This window comes from Balearica regulorum, chromosome 4, assembly GCF_011004875.1.
Source record: "Balearica regulorum gibbericeps isolate bBalReg1 chromosome 4, bBalReg1.pri, whole genome shotgun sequence".
Classification (NCBI taxonomy): domain Eukaryota; kingdom Metazoa; phylum Chordata; class Aves; order Gruiformes; family Gruidae; genus Balearica; species Balearica regulorum.
This window is the reverse complement of record NC_046187.1, coordinates 72,171,983-72,184,849: the sequence shown is the minus strand read 5'-3', so window position 1 is coordinate 72,184,849 and position 12,867 is coordinate 72,171,983. Positions and strand designations below refer to the sequence as shown.

Below are 12,867 nucleotides of genomic sequence, written 5' to 3'. Positions count from 1 at the left end.
TCTTAATGGTATTAAACTTGCAAAACTGAAGGTGCATAGTGAAATTGGCTGTTTAAATCAGGGTTGTTCTTACTGTGTGAACCCCAAATCTAAATTGGTGTTATTGAAATGAGTCTGTTTTACCTTACTGCGACGGGGAGCTAGATTCTGCTACTTTATTCTCTTTATCTATTCTTCCACCTCCAGGAAAAGACCTACTAGCTTTTCTCAGCTCATTTTCTTAGTAAACTTGCTAAATGTCATGATGGCAAGGGATTTCAACCCTGCGTATTTTGTGTATAATGTCAATAAATGGAGTTCGCTGAACTAGCAAGCCATTCAGAGTTAAATATTCTTTTTACAGTTTGTGTTAGTGACATTTTGTTTAATCATGTATGATATGCAAAGGCGATAAATATTCTATGAAAAAGCTTAATTTTAATTTGATATGTCAGCTGATCAGGAATCGGAGGTTTGATTCTCAAGGTATTGCAATGGTGGCTTTATTGAACTGGTTGCTTGTCAGTGAAAGGCTTAAAAAATCTTCTAAAAAAGATTTTGGAAGGAAGGTTTTAATATTGTGCCCAGAAGACTGGGATTATGTTACTTAAAGACATTCTTGTGAGTGAAAGAAGGATGTGTGTATAAGCAATACCAGCTGAGTTTTCAGCCTTTCTAGTAGATAGATGCAATGGCTGATTACAACACGTAAAATTGAAATGAACCCTGGCCAGTGGGTGTAGGTTGTGTTTGTGTATGCTCTTTCCAGATTCCAAAAACCACATGCTAATCTCATGATGTGCATGGTGTTGAATGAACCTAAAATAAATATATTAGTGCAAAGCACACCTCAGGTTGTAGAGTCAGTATTTCTGAGTTTGACTCCAGAAATGTGTTTGCAATCTGAGCATATTTTGGTGGGGTTGATTCTTCATATAAATGAACATGTGTAATATCCTATTTTTTTTAATGACCTAAATTCTGATCTCTACAATATTCTTTTCATTATGTCTGCTTTAGTTTTTTAAGTTTAAAAAAAACCCCAAACCAACCAAAAACAGATAAAAAAACCCTGATGCGTTTGGACTTCACATCTTGAACTTCTCTGTCATTGTCTGTGACAAGGTTTCAAGGACTTCCATGCTTCTGAAAATCAAGCTGTGTAGACAGCTTAAAGAACTACAGATAGTTTAAATGGGAACTGTTGTATTAGTTTAGTATGTATGTATGTAGTGTATTTGTCTTTGCATATATGTTAGCCTACTTCTCCAATCTTGTATTTTAAAACCTTTTTTCTTCTCTAAAATATTGCTATCCAATTGTGCAAACATGGCTTCTGTGTTTGGGAAGCCATACTAATTTTAGAAGGATTTTAACTGTTTCTCTGAAACAAGAAACATGCATAAAGTTCTTAGTTATTTCCTTACTTGATTTATTTATTCGTCTTCTCTGCCCCTCTTCATAGGTTCATTAAGACTGTACTATGAATGGTGATTCTGGTGTGGGGGTGGTGACTTCACCACCTCCAACAACAGCCCCTCATAAAGAGAGGTATTTTGATCGAGTTGATGAAAATAATCCGGATTATTTGAGAGAGAGGAATATGGCACCTGACCTTCGCCAGGATTTTAACATGATGGAACAGAAGAAGAGAGTTTCCATGATTCTTCAAAGCCCAGTAAGAAAAAAAAAAAATGCTCCATCTTTTAAGTGATAAATTTAGTGTCTTTAATATCCCTTAATTGGAGAAATTTGTGGTACCTTAGATCCATTTGATCTTTTTTCTGGTTGGCCTTTCTTCTAAAGTATCCTAATTGTAGCCTAATTTTTCCTCACATTATCTGGTTGAATTTTTGTTGTCTACTCATGAAGCAGCTCCTCAGTCTTGCTTTCAGAATTCTCTGTGTAATCGTCAACACTTTCTCATATTGTCCATCTATGCCTGGTCAGACATTTTTTCAGTTGTTTCATATACTTAGTATTAATTTAAACACTTAATTTAAGTAACTCTTAGAGTAGCTTATGCAAGGCAGGTCTGTCCTGTGCTGTTTTTATGCATGATTCTGACATATGAAATATTTTTTTATATCTCTTTCTGAAAGATACACAATAATAAACTATGAATGATTGAAATGCAATATTAAAGATGTTTCCCTCAGGGAAAAAGTACACAAATGAAAATTTCTCCCATAATATTTGTTCCTTTTCTAATAACTCATGGGTGAGTTTAGATACAAAACATTTCATGACACGACTTCATTAAGAATAGAGATGTAGAGCTATATTTACAGTTCTTCTATGTGAAATCAACCCATTTTATTTAATTTTTTTAATGATTGGAATAGGTCTCTCAGTAAAATTCCAGTGTTCTTGTCAAAGGCAGCAGCTACCAGCAATAGTAAAAAAAATCTTGTTTTCTTTCTTTGAAAGTTAAAACAAAAAAAGCCCCAAAACCCAAACTAAAACAAACAAAAACCCCCAGGAAAATAGTAAACAACCCCTTGTTTAAACGTGTTTTAAAAATTCAGTGGCTATTCCATCCTGTGTTCCTGGATGCCTCCTTGGCTCTCAGTTCCCTGTGAGCCACACTGATAATTTTGCTCCTCTTTTCTGGGTCTACTACTTTTCCTTTCATGTTTTGTGTTAATGTCAATTGTACATCCTGCTCCTTCTTCCAGAAATCTGTATTAGTAGGCTCAATGAGTTTTGGTGTTACTTGAAGAGAGAATGCTGGAATTTCCATTCACAAAAGAAATAAGTGACCTTTATCATTGGAGCTCCAGAGTGCAACATTTTTAAATAACATTATGCATGCAGTAGTTCTGTCCTGAGCTGTTTTTTCAGAAGAGGTATAGGATGTTTCCATCTAAGTGCTAAAAAGAAGCTGTGTATGAAAACTTGAAGAACACTTGATCATGCTTTACAATGTGCAATGTCCTGTTGCTAGGCTTTTTGTGAAGAACTGGAGTCTATGATTCAGGAACAATTTAAGAAGGGGAAGAATCCAACAGGTTTATTGGCTTTACAGCAGATTGCGGATTTCATGACAACAAATGTACCAAATGTCTACCCTGCAGCACCACAAGGCGGGATGGCTGCATTGAACATGAGTGAGTGCACCTTAATTTATCATAGTTGGATGATTCTTTTTTTTTTTTTTTTTTTGAAAGGCTTAAAATTAAGACCGTGTGAATGAAAAGTGCTGCGAAGTTCAAAGCTATTCTGTTTCACTCACAGAAACGTTGCAAACATAAAATGAATTGATTAGTTGATCAGTGATATGCAATGTGATTCGTGTATAAAATTTATATCAAAAGCTATTTCAAGTATGTTATCTTAATTGAAAAGTAAGCCTGATAATTCAGCACTAGTAAAAAATTTAAAGATTTAAATATTGCTAATATTTACCACATGGATTGTCTGCAGGAAAATGAAATGCTCATTAGTAGTCTCGTAACAGTGAAGGTCTTTAGCAACTAATTATTTTTGTCATTGAAATACAGTTTGCAGCTTTCTTCTGTGAATTGAAGCTATAGACAAGAAACATCAGAATTGCATTCTAACTAGAAATACAGTATTTGTAATTATTTACCATAATCCTCCTCTATCTAGCTTGTACTTAATGTTTCCTAATTAAATGAACTTGTGTGCATCTTTTTAAATGTACTGTTCTCCTTTTCAGGAATACCAAATCGTGTATCTCAAAAAATGGAATATTTGGGTTACATTTTTTTATTAACAGTGAAGTTGTGTTTTACAGCCAATCATTAGTTTGAGAGAGAAAAAAAATATTTTGCTAAGGAATGCACTGTCACCTTAGCACTAATGAATATTGAGGAAGTAAATGAATGCTGAGTCAACCGAAGATAAAAGACCTTGTTCAAGACTGTCATTATATTTGTATAGTATAAATTATGACATTATAGTAATTAAAGTTTGCTATCCATTCCTTAGGTTGATATGTTGATATAAACTATTACAACCAAGCACTATAATAGCGGTGCATGTTGTTAGGCTTTAACTAATGTTGAATGCAACCACCCTTGTGTTTGTTTTTTACCCCTTTTGTTTTTCAGGTCTTGGCATGGTGACACCAGTGAATGATCTGAGAGGATCAGATTCCATTGCTTATGAAAAAGGGGAGAAGTTGTTACGATGTAAATTGGCAGCTTTCTACAGATTAGCAGATCTCTTTGGCTGGTCTCAGCTTATTTACAATCATATAACAGTGAGTATTGAATCAACAGATAACTGAAGCAATTGTTTTAACAGGCAAGAGAATTGCTTCCCTCCCCCATCTGTCATTTTCTCTTTGTGTGGAAAAGGAGCAAAGTGGTACTGAAAGCAGTATAATAGTGAAGAGATTTGTCATTGCATCTCAAGAATAAGAGCTGGAACAGCTTGGATGTCTGCTACCATAGCCTGAATAGAGTCTTAAGAGAGTGTATATAAAAGTTCTTATGATGAAATTAAGATTCCTGAAAGACTCAATCTTTTAGTATCTTAAATGCTTTGAATGATTGCATGTATTACTCTGCAAGGTCATGTCTTAGTTTTCTTGCTAAGTATTAAAGTATCTTCTTACTAATAACTCAGTTGAATTTTATGGTTCAAGGTGCCAAGCTTTTTGAAAAAGAAGCCATAGTATTTCTGAACATGAGCGAACTACTTAGCTTAATGCAGTGTGCCAACAATTTTCCTTGTGACTGAGTAATTGCTGGCATCCATAAAAATAATGACAAGGAGGTCAAGTCAAGGAGGTTTTATGTGCCAGAAGAATGATCAACATGAGTCTCATGAGTAAAGTCACAGCTGTGGTGTGTGCAACCCAGTCAATTGTTTTACTAACAGAGCTGAATTGTTTTTTTTCTGCATAGTAGAGGTTGTCCTTTGTGTATTTTCAGTTCTTCTAGTTGCAGTCTGAATAAATATGGTAATTTTATTATTACTGCTTTTTGAGATTTCAAGGTATATTATTTGTGAACCGATGAAGATGATATGGCTAGGCACAGGATCAAGGCAATGTTGGTTAGATCGTTTGGTTCCTGTAGTAAGGGAACATATCCAATGTAATGGTTCTTGTAAACAACTCTTTGCCTCCCCCTGATTTGTCATATGTGACAAGAGAATTGATTATGTAAAAGGAACATTAATGTAGTAAAAAGATTATTAGGCAAGCAGGTTTGGAGATGGCTTTCTAGTGTAAAGTTCAGCCCTGGGAATGTTTATGCATTTGGATAAAAAGGTAAATGTAAAGAAGAGCAGCATGCCTAGTGAAGTAGTTAAGGCAAGAGCAAGTGATTGGGAAAGGAATGCCTCAAGTGTGCTTTCTTTTGGTGGGGGGGAAGCACAGGAAGATTAGATAATGGTGATACCAGTTGAGGTGGAAGACAGTCAAAGCACTTGGAGTATGAGATTCTGAAAGTATTTTAGACAGTTATAAAGGGAAAAGTGGTACTGGAAGGCTTGGTTAATGGTTCGTCAGCAGCAATCACAAGTCATAGTTCACCCATCAAGCTCCTCCAGTGAATAGCATTCTGAAAGGTGACTAATAGATATAATTTACCTTCGGAAGCTGGTGTAGAACGAGGTTGTTATATTTACAAAATAGTCTTGTCTTTGTTCCATATACCCGTACATTAAGTAGTAGTGTGGTAGTATGGCACTCCCATGTAATGTGGTGAATGTCTACCACTTCATGCAGAACTGGAGTTTGACTCCACGTTTTCAGCTTTTTGTGAGTGGGTGCTCTAATTACTAGGTGATTGCATTCAAGTTAAAAGCTGCCAGTGCTCTTACTTAAGAGAAAAGATACGACAGCCTTCTGTGAGGGGCATAAGCCTGTGTGTTAGAGGAGAAAGGAATTGCGAGGATATGAGAGCATATGCCAATCTGGGCATATCAGGGAGTTAGGTGGAATATTTTTTGCTTTTCTGGATCCTTATTAATCACTGACAGCTGCTGTGTGTGGAATTCTTCATACTGGTGTAGTATTGAGGCAGAAGCAGAATTACAGAGCATCAGGAGCTTTGATGTCAAGTACAGTAATGTAAACTTGAATGCCTCCAAGGTTAGGCAGAATTTGAGATTACAGGTTTACAGAAGGTACATATCACTTACCAAGTCTTGGTTTGCTTTGAGGGCACGAGCTGTTTATTCGATCTAATCCTAAAGTAAGGTGGTTTGTGAGTCTTGCTGCTTGTTTATCTTACGTTTGAGCTTACTTATTAGCTTTTGGGGCATTTTGAATAATACCTGTTCTTTGTCTTGCATAAATAAGTAAAAGATTTTCTAGATCGTTTGCACTTCTGTAGTGGAGAATTATTTTGGTGATTCATAAAAGAACAGGTTATCTTCAACTAACTGGTGCAGTTTGACTCTTATGCTATAGTATGTTATGTAGGTTGTAAAGGAAGCTAGATTTGTACTAGAAGCTTTTGGATGACTGATCCACTACTTATTGTAGAATTTTTTTTCTCTGCCATAGAACTATATCTATGTATGTATTTAATGTTGCAAGTAGAAGACATGAGGGAACAAAGTAGCTGCATCTGGGAGAAATTCAAAACTCATAAAAAAATTTTAAAAAACTTTAACAAAAACCCCAACACACAAACTGGGTAGACTCATAGCAAAGTAGGGAGTTCTCATGTGTCCAGTAAAACATTTGAAGCCTTTTAATTATCCATTGAGACACCCCTAAATAGCTAGCTGTGCTCTACTTCTCATTGTACAGACTTTAAACACATGCATCCCAAGATGTGAGTGGTTTGAAGTCAGAATTGTTTTTGTATTATAAACTCCTGATTGTGTGAATTAAACAAAAGAGCAAAAAACTAAGTGAGGGTCAGGATACTTGGTAGAAAACCTGCAAGTGTGCTGTAGTGCTCTGTGGTGGGTTGACCCTGGCTGGGTCCACAGGTCCTGCCAGGAGCTTGCTCCGGCGTGGGGTCCTCCACGGGCTGCAAGTGGAATCTCTACACCCCCTCATCCTTCCTCCATGGGCTGCAGGGGGACAGCCTGCTTCACCATGGTCTTCATCACGGGCTGCAGGGGGATCTCTGCTCCGGCGCCTGGAGCACCTCCTCCCCCTCCTTCTACACTGACCTTGGTGTCTGCAGAGTTTCTTACATCTTCTTCCTCCTCTCTCCAGCTGCAAAAGCGCTCTCTAACTGTTTTTCTCTTTCTTAAATATGTTATCACAGAGACGCTGATTGGCTTGGCCTTGGCCAGCGATGGGTCCGTCTTGGAGCCGGCTGGCATTGGCTCTATCAGACATTGGCTCTAGCAGCTTCTCACAGAAGCCACCCCTGTAGCCCCCCCCGCTACCAAAACCTTGCCACGCAAACCCAACACATGCTCCCAGATGTCTCACAGGCACCAGCATCAGTGATGAAACCCTTTCTCAGCATCAAAATGGTTTAGATCTGCGGGCCAAATTCTTGCCTTTTCTCACACACTTCTATTTCGTACTTCCTGGTATACTTCAACTGTATTTCTACCCTAGTAAAAAGTCATTCTTCTAAAAAACCTAGTAACTTTTTTCCCATTTCTCTCAGTATCATTCCTTTTACTCACAGTAGTAGAGTTGTCATTATCACAGGATCTAAGGATTTACTTCCACCAATCTGAAGGACTCTGGCATGTACCTACCTTCTGTTTTTATTCAGCATGAGTTAATTAACTGTGCTTTATGTTGATTATCTGTTGTAGCATACATAAGTCATATTGCGTATGTTATAGGCATACTTGTCAATTCCATACTCTGGAAGTGAAAGTAACTGTCATGGTTTTGGGCCTTCTTGTATGCTTTACTAAAATATTCTTTTACTCTTGTTTTATCCTTAGGCCAGAGTAAATTCTGAGCAGGAGCACTTCCTCATTGTACCTTTTGGACTCCTCTATAGTGAAGTTACTGCATCTAGTCTGGTAAGCAATTTCTATTTTTCATAGCTGTAAAATATGAATAGGTGAATCTGCTCTGTCTGTATGTTTAAATTCTATCCTAGTGAATATTTTACTCTGTTACATGTTTAGAATAATTTTACTGAACATGATTGGGTTTGGTCCAGTTGAGATATCTCTGAGAGAGATTTCTTTGCACATGTTCACCACCAGGTGTCCTCCCGTTGATCGAGCCGTAAAGAGGAGCCAGGTCATTTGGATAGCTATTCAAATCATGCCCTTGAGCACTGCTGGCTGTTGAGTCGGGCTTGCTGAGGGAAACAGTGTGTGTTTTGGACATAGATGATGCAAATCATTTACAATTTCAAGACATTTTGTCAGGTGCCTGATTTTAGTTGCCATTGTTTAATGATGTAACTAGCTGAGACTGTAGGTAAATTATGTTTTTGAAGTCTAACGGTTGCAGTTGAAGGCACAACTCCCTTAACTGTTAGCTAGTAGGAAGCATTTTGTGGATGTTTATCTTCAGTGTAGTCCACACTGCTGCTGAAGGCAGCTTGAGTTAATGTGGTTGTCTGTCTTGTGTTGAAACAAAATAGAAAATTCCACACTGTTCTTTCCACCTGGCTATTGTAAGGTAAGTAACCTCTAGCAGAGAGGTGAGATATGTGCAGAGTAATAACATTTCAAACTTGTGTTGCTCTTTACACCTTAAGGTCCCAATATGCCCCTTCAGCTATCTGTAAAGTTGGCTCCTTCTTACATGAGTCCACTTTAACCATCTGTAAAATTGAAAAAGCTATAGGAAAAGGAATGGAGAAAACTTAGACCTGCTCTTTCTTGTTACTACAAGATTTTTAGAAGAGGGTAAGGGCCACACTATGGGGCTATTTTGTGTGTTTCGGTGTGTGTTGTTTTTCTTTAAAGGTGTTCTGCTTTTATCTCTATCAGGAATGTAAGTACCTTTAGACTGAAGGTTACATGACTGTACCAAAATGTGCGCACACAGAGTAGAGTGTATGTTCACACAGAAAATAACTAGCAGCAGGATTTAATGAGATAGATTGCAGTGATGAGGCACATAGCCTAGTCAGATAAGCATGCTGACCAGCAGCCTGCTTACATGACTGACCCTTTATCACCCCTTTCTCTCCATTTCTCCCATGCTTGTTCTTCCCTTTTCCACTTTGAAATTCCATTTTCTCCGATCTTCTTCTCTCCCAAATAAACAACCCATGCATAATTACATTTTCCCTTTATTCCAGTTTTGCTACATCCATATCTACGTTTGATATTTATAGTATTATCACCTGGGCAATCTCAGCCTTATGCAGTATCAGTGGTATGCTTATCTAGGTGCTGGCCTTTCCAGAACCTACTCCCCAAAAAGTCCCAATACTCCTCTTCAGGTATCTGTAAGGTTTGCAAGCCTCCTTTATGTAATTCCACTGTGACTCTGGGAAACGCAGCCATTTGTCACAGTGCTGTCTGTAACTTTTGTCAGCTTCTTGCACCTTTACCTATTACATGCAGAGATTTCTCGTGTCATATCAAGTAGTTCCTGATGTCCTCTTCAGTTAGCTTATTCTCAAGCTGGGGCCCTGGTCACTTACCTACAGCCTTATTGTGCACATTTTGACACTTGTTAAAATAAAATACTGAAAGAAATATGGTTTTAGAGCTTCAGTGGTAGAGGCTGAATTACATCAGAGTTTTTGGCAGTCTTGATTGATTTATGAAACTAGTTCTTTTCATTCCCAGGTTAAAATCAATATTCAGGGAGATGTAGTTGATCGTGGAAGCACTAACTTGGGAGTAAACCAAGCTGGTTTTACTTTGCACTCTGCAATTTACGCAGCTCGACCTGATGTTAAATGCATTGTTCATATTCATACGCCAGCAGGGGCAGCGGTAAGCACGCTTTTTAGTTTATCATCTGTCCTGTTCCCCCCCCACCCCACCCAACTGGAAAATAGCTGGGTCCCCCTTAATCATAGATTTGCTTTTATTTTTGAAGGGCACACAAAACCTTTAAGTCTGCCTTCAAATATGTGGTTCTGTTTGAATCAATCAGATCCTTCTTATTTGGTTGTTACATGAGTGGCCAGACAGTAAATTGAACTTTATAATTGGAGAATGTATTTCATATGAAAATGAAATATTTCATATTTCTGTGTCCTTTTCCACAAAAGACCATATCTTTTGATAGTGAGTCATAAGACCGTTAGCATATTTTGTTGGTTTTGTAAAGCACAATTTATCAAGGTTTTCTTAAATATTTAAAACTTTTCAAATACTTCTCATTTGAGCAACTGGTTACAAGTCAGTTTTACCATTTTGGAATTTTTTGAGCATCATCTGATGACTCTATTTCAAAGTTCACATTCAGATGTTTTAATTTTTTTAAAAACGAATTAACAGCAGTGATGCAACCAGTTTAAGAATAAATTACTAAATTTCTAAAACTGTGAATTATAGTCATCTTTAAAAATGTTCCTTAACTTTACCCACAGTGCTGCAAAATTTCCTGTATCAAAGTTTGTCACCAAGTTTCTTCTTTTTGGAGGGGGGGGGGGGGGAAAACACTAAGCGGAGTGAAAGGAATGAAGGATGAGGTTGATTTTGTGGTTTGGGTTTTTTTTCCTGAGTCTTTTCATATTGTTGTTGATGTCATGTAAAAGCAGCCATACTGAGTCAGACCCAAGACTTTTATATCCAATCCAAAAGTTGTAAAAAATAGAGGATTTAGGGATGGACTATAAGACCACTATGTATGTGCAAGTACCGACACATATATAACATATATAAAATACGGGGTTTATTATAATTCTTATCACTTTTTTCCATTTTTTTCTGTTGCAAGAAATTAAGTTGTGTTTATATTTCTCAGGTTTCTGCAATGAAATGTGGTCTCTTGCCAATTTCCCCTGAAGCACTTTCTCTCGGGGAAGTAGCTTATCATGACTACCATGGTATATTAGTGGATGATGAAGAAAAAGTGATTATTCAGAAAAATTTGGGGCCTAAAAGCAAGGTTAGTATTTGCATCTAGAATTAATGAAAAGTATGTGTGGGTGTGGGGGAGGTATGCTCTTTAATCAAGAGTAAGAAAATACTTGCCTTACTGCTGTTAACTTTGCAATGTCTCTCTAGGTCCTTATTCTCAGAAACCATGGCTTAGTATCAGTTGGAGAGACTGTTGAGGAGGCTTTCTACTATATTCATAATCTAGTGCTTGCCTGTGAGATTCAAGTAAGAATTTTAGTATGTTATGTAATAATAGTCTGCTATATTAACCTTCAAACAGATTAATAGCTACACGCTTTACTGGTTAAACTCTTGATCTAAACTAACACTGTGATCTGTGAAATCATTACATTATGCGAGGACATCCAAAACATTGGTTTAACCAGCAGTATTCAAATACTGTGTTGGAACCAACAATTTGATATATACTACCTATTAAAACAGAAATATTTTCAAGGCCTTAAGGCAACTTTTATACAAAGATGTTAATTTATTTAGCTTTAAAATAAAGTAGATATCTTGTGTTTTCCTGATGTCAATTTTTTTTTATTTTTGGAGTTTATTCCCCCCCAAGAAACTAAAAGGTGTCTTTATTGTTTTTAAGGTACGTACCCTGGCCAGTGCAGGTGGACCTGACAATTTAGTGCTTTTAGATCCTGGAAAGTATAAAGCCAAGTCTCGTTCCCCTGAGTCTCCAGCAGGTGAGGGTACTGTGTCCCATCCAAAATGGCAGATTGGTGAACAGGAATTTGAAGCTCTTATGCGAATGCTTGATAACCTGGTAAGACAGCCATTTTTGTCTAATTGTTTCATATGATAAAGTATGACATACTTTAAAAGCTGCAATAAGGGACATTAGTAAAGAATGGGCTGCATGTAGTTGCCATAGTTCATACAGCCTGCAGCCTGTTCTTTCCTACACATTAAGGACCCTCAGAGGAGGAGACAACATGAAAAGCATCACAGAATGCTTCAGGTGTCCTTTGTGCAGATAGCAGATTTATTTCTGTATTCATAACCTGGTGGTTATTGGTGACATCAGAGGGGATCCTTGTGTGATTTGGCACTTCCAAATCAGACTACTGCGGTGCTTGCTACTCCTCAGTCTGTGTCCTCCCCTCTGTTCCCATCCCCTCCCAAAATGCATAACAGTGTTAATGTTTTGTCAGGTGCAGGGTCCAGCATGATTTGACTTTGTAAGACTCTACTAGAACCTAGAAGAGCTCAAAAGACAGACTTCAAATAAATACATAAAAGTCTTCTGATAAAATAGTTTCAGTAAAATACCATCTGTAATGAATGACGAGATACCGACATTTGCTGTCCAGCTTTAATGGGAAAGATGATGCCTTTCCTGTCAGAAGGCTCCAAGTGGTGACTGTAGATGTGCTAATGAACACATTAAAAAAATATGGTCACTGTAATAATCGGACATAGTCGTCTGATTTGTGATTTAATTTTTTTTCCTTTGTAGACTTACCTCTGGTCTCCATGGTCATGAGATACATGTACCCCTGACAGGATCCACACTGATGATGTCTTAAAACACTATCCATCACATATACTATGTAGTAAATAACTAGGTTGTTTTCCCCTTAGATCAATGTCCTATCTGTAGTATGGAAAAAACCCAATCAGGCCACTTCATTTGTAATTTGAATATCTAAAATTTTCATATCAAAGTGATCAGCTATAACCTTAAGTCACTAGAAGAATTCTCATTGCTTTTAGTGAGCAAAAATGAGACTGTTAATGTCATTGGCTATGGACAGTGGAATCCTTGTATCACTGACACCTGATACCTTTGGTAGATTCAGTTGGATTTCAGTTTCTCTAGGGAATATCAGTTTTATGTTTCTTACTGCAAACAGGAAGCAGGATCACAAAGGAAATACCATTGTACACCCTAGGAATGTAGGAATAGAAAGGAGCTTTCAGTCATCCAATACAGGCCCT

At 37.3% G+C, this 12,867-nt stretch overlaps 1 protein-coding gene across 25 annotated transcripts in view; it reads left to right on the top strand.

Annotated features, from left to right (window-relative positions):
• ADD1 (adducin 1) overlaps nucleotides 1-12,867 on the top strand; it is a 67,453-nt gene that overhangs the window by 31,849 nt on the left and 22,737 nt on the right. For all 25 annotated transcript variants that reach the window (XM_075752608.1, XM_075752612.1, XM_075752620.1 and 22 more), the window contains exons 2-9: nucleotides 1,445-1,657; nucleotides 2,927-3,089; nucleotides 4,056-4,207; nucleotides 7,828-7,908; nucleotides 9,646-9,795; nucleotides 10,775-10,918; nucleotides 11,038-11,136; nucleotides 11,516-11,692. In XM_075752608.1, coding sequence (XP_075608723.1) covers nucleotides 1,463-1,657; nucleotides 2,927-3,089; nucleotides 4,056-4,207; nucleotides 7,828-7,908; nucleotides 9,646-9,795; nucleotides 10,775-10,918; nucleotides 11,038-11,136; nucleotides 11,516-11,692 — 1,161 coding nt within the window. In that variant the 5' untranslated portion in view covers nucleotides 1,445-1,462. The remainder of the gene's footprint in view (nucleotides 1-1,444; nucleotides 1,658-2,926; nucleotides 3,090-4,055; nucleotides 4,208-7,827; nucleotides 7,909-9,645; nucleotides 9,796-10,774; nucleotides 10,919-11,037; nucleotides 11,137-11,515; nucleotides 11,693-12,867) is intronic.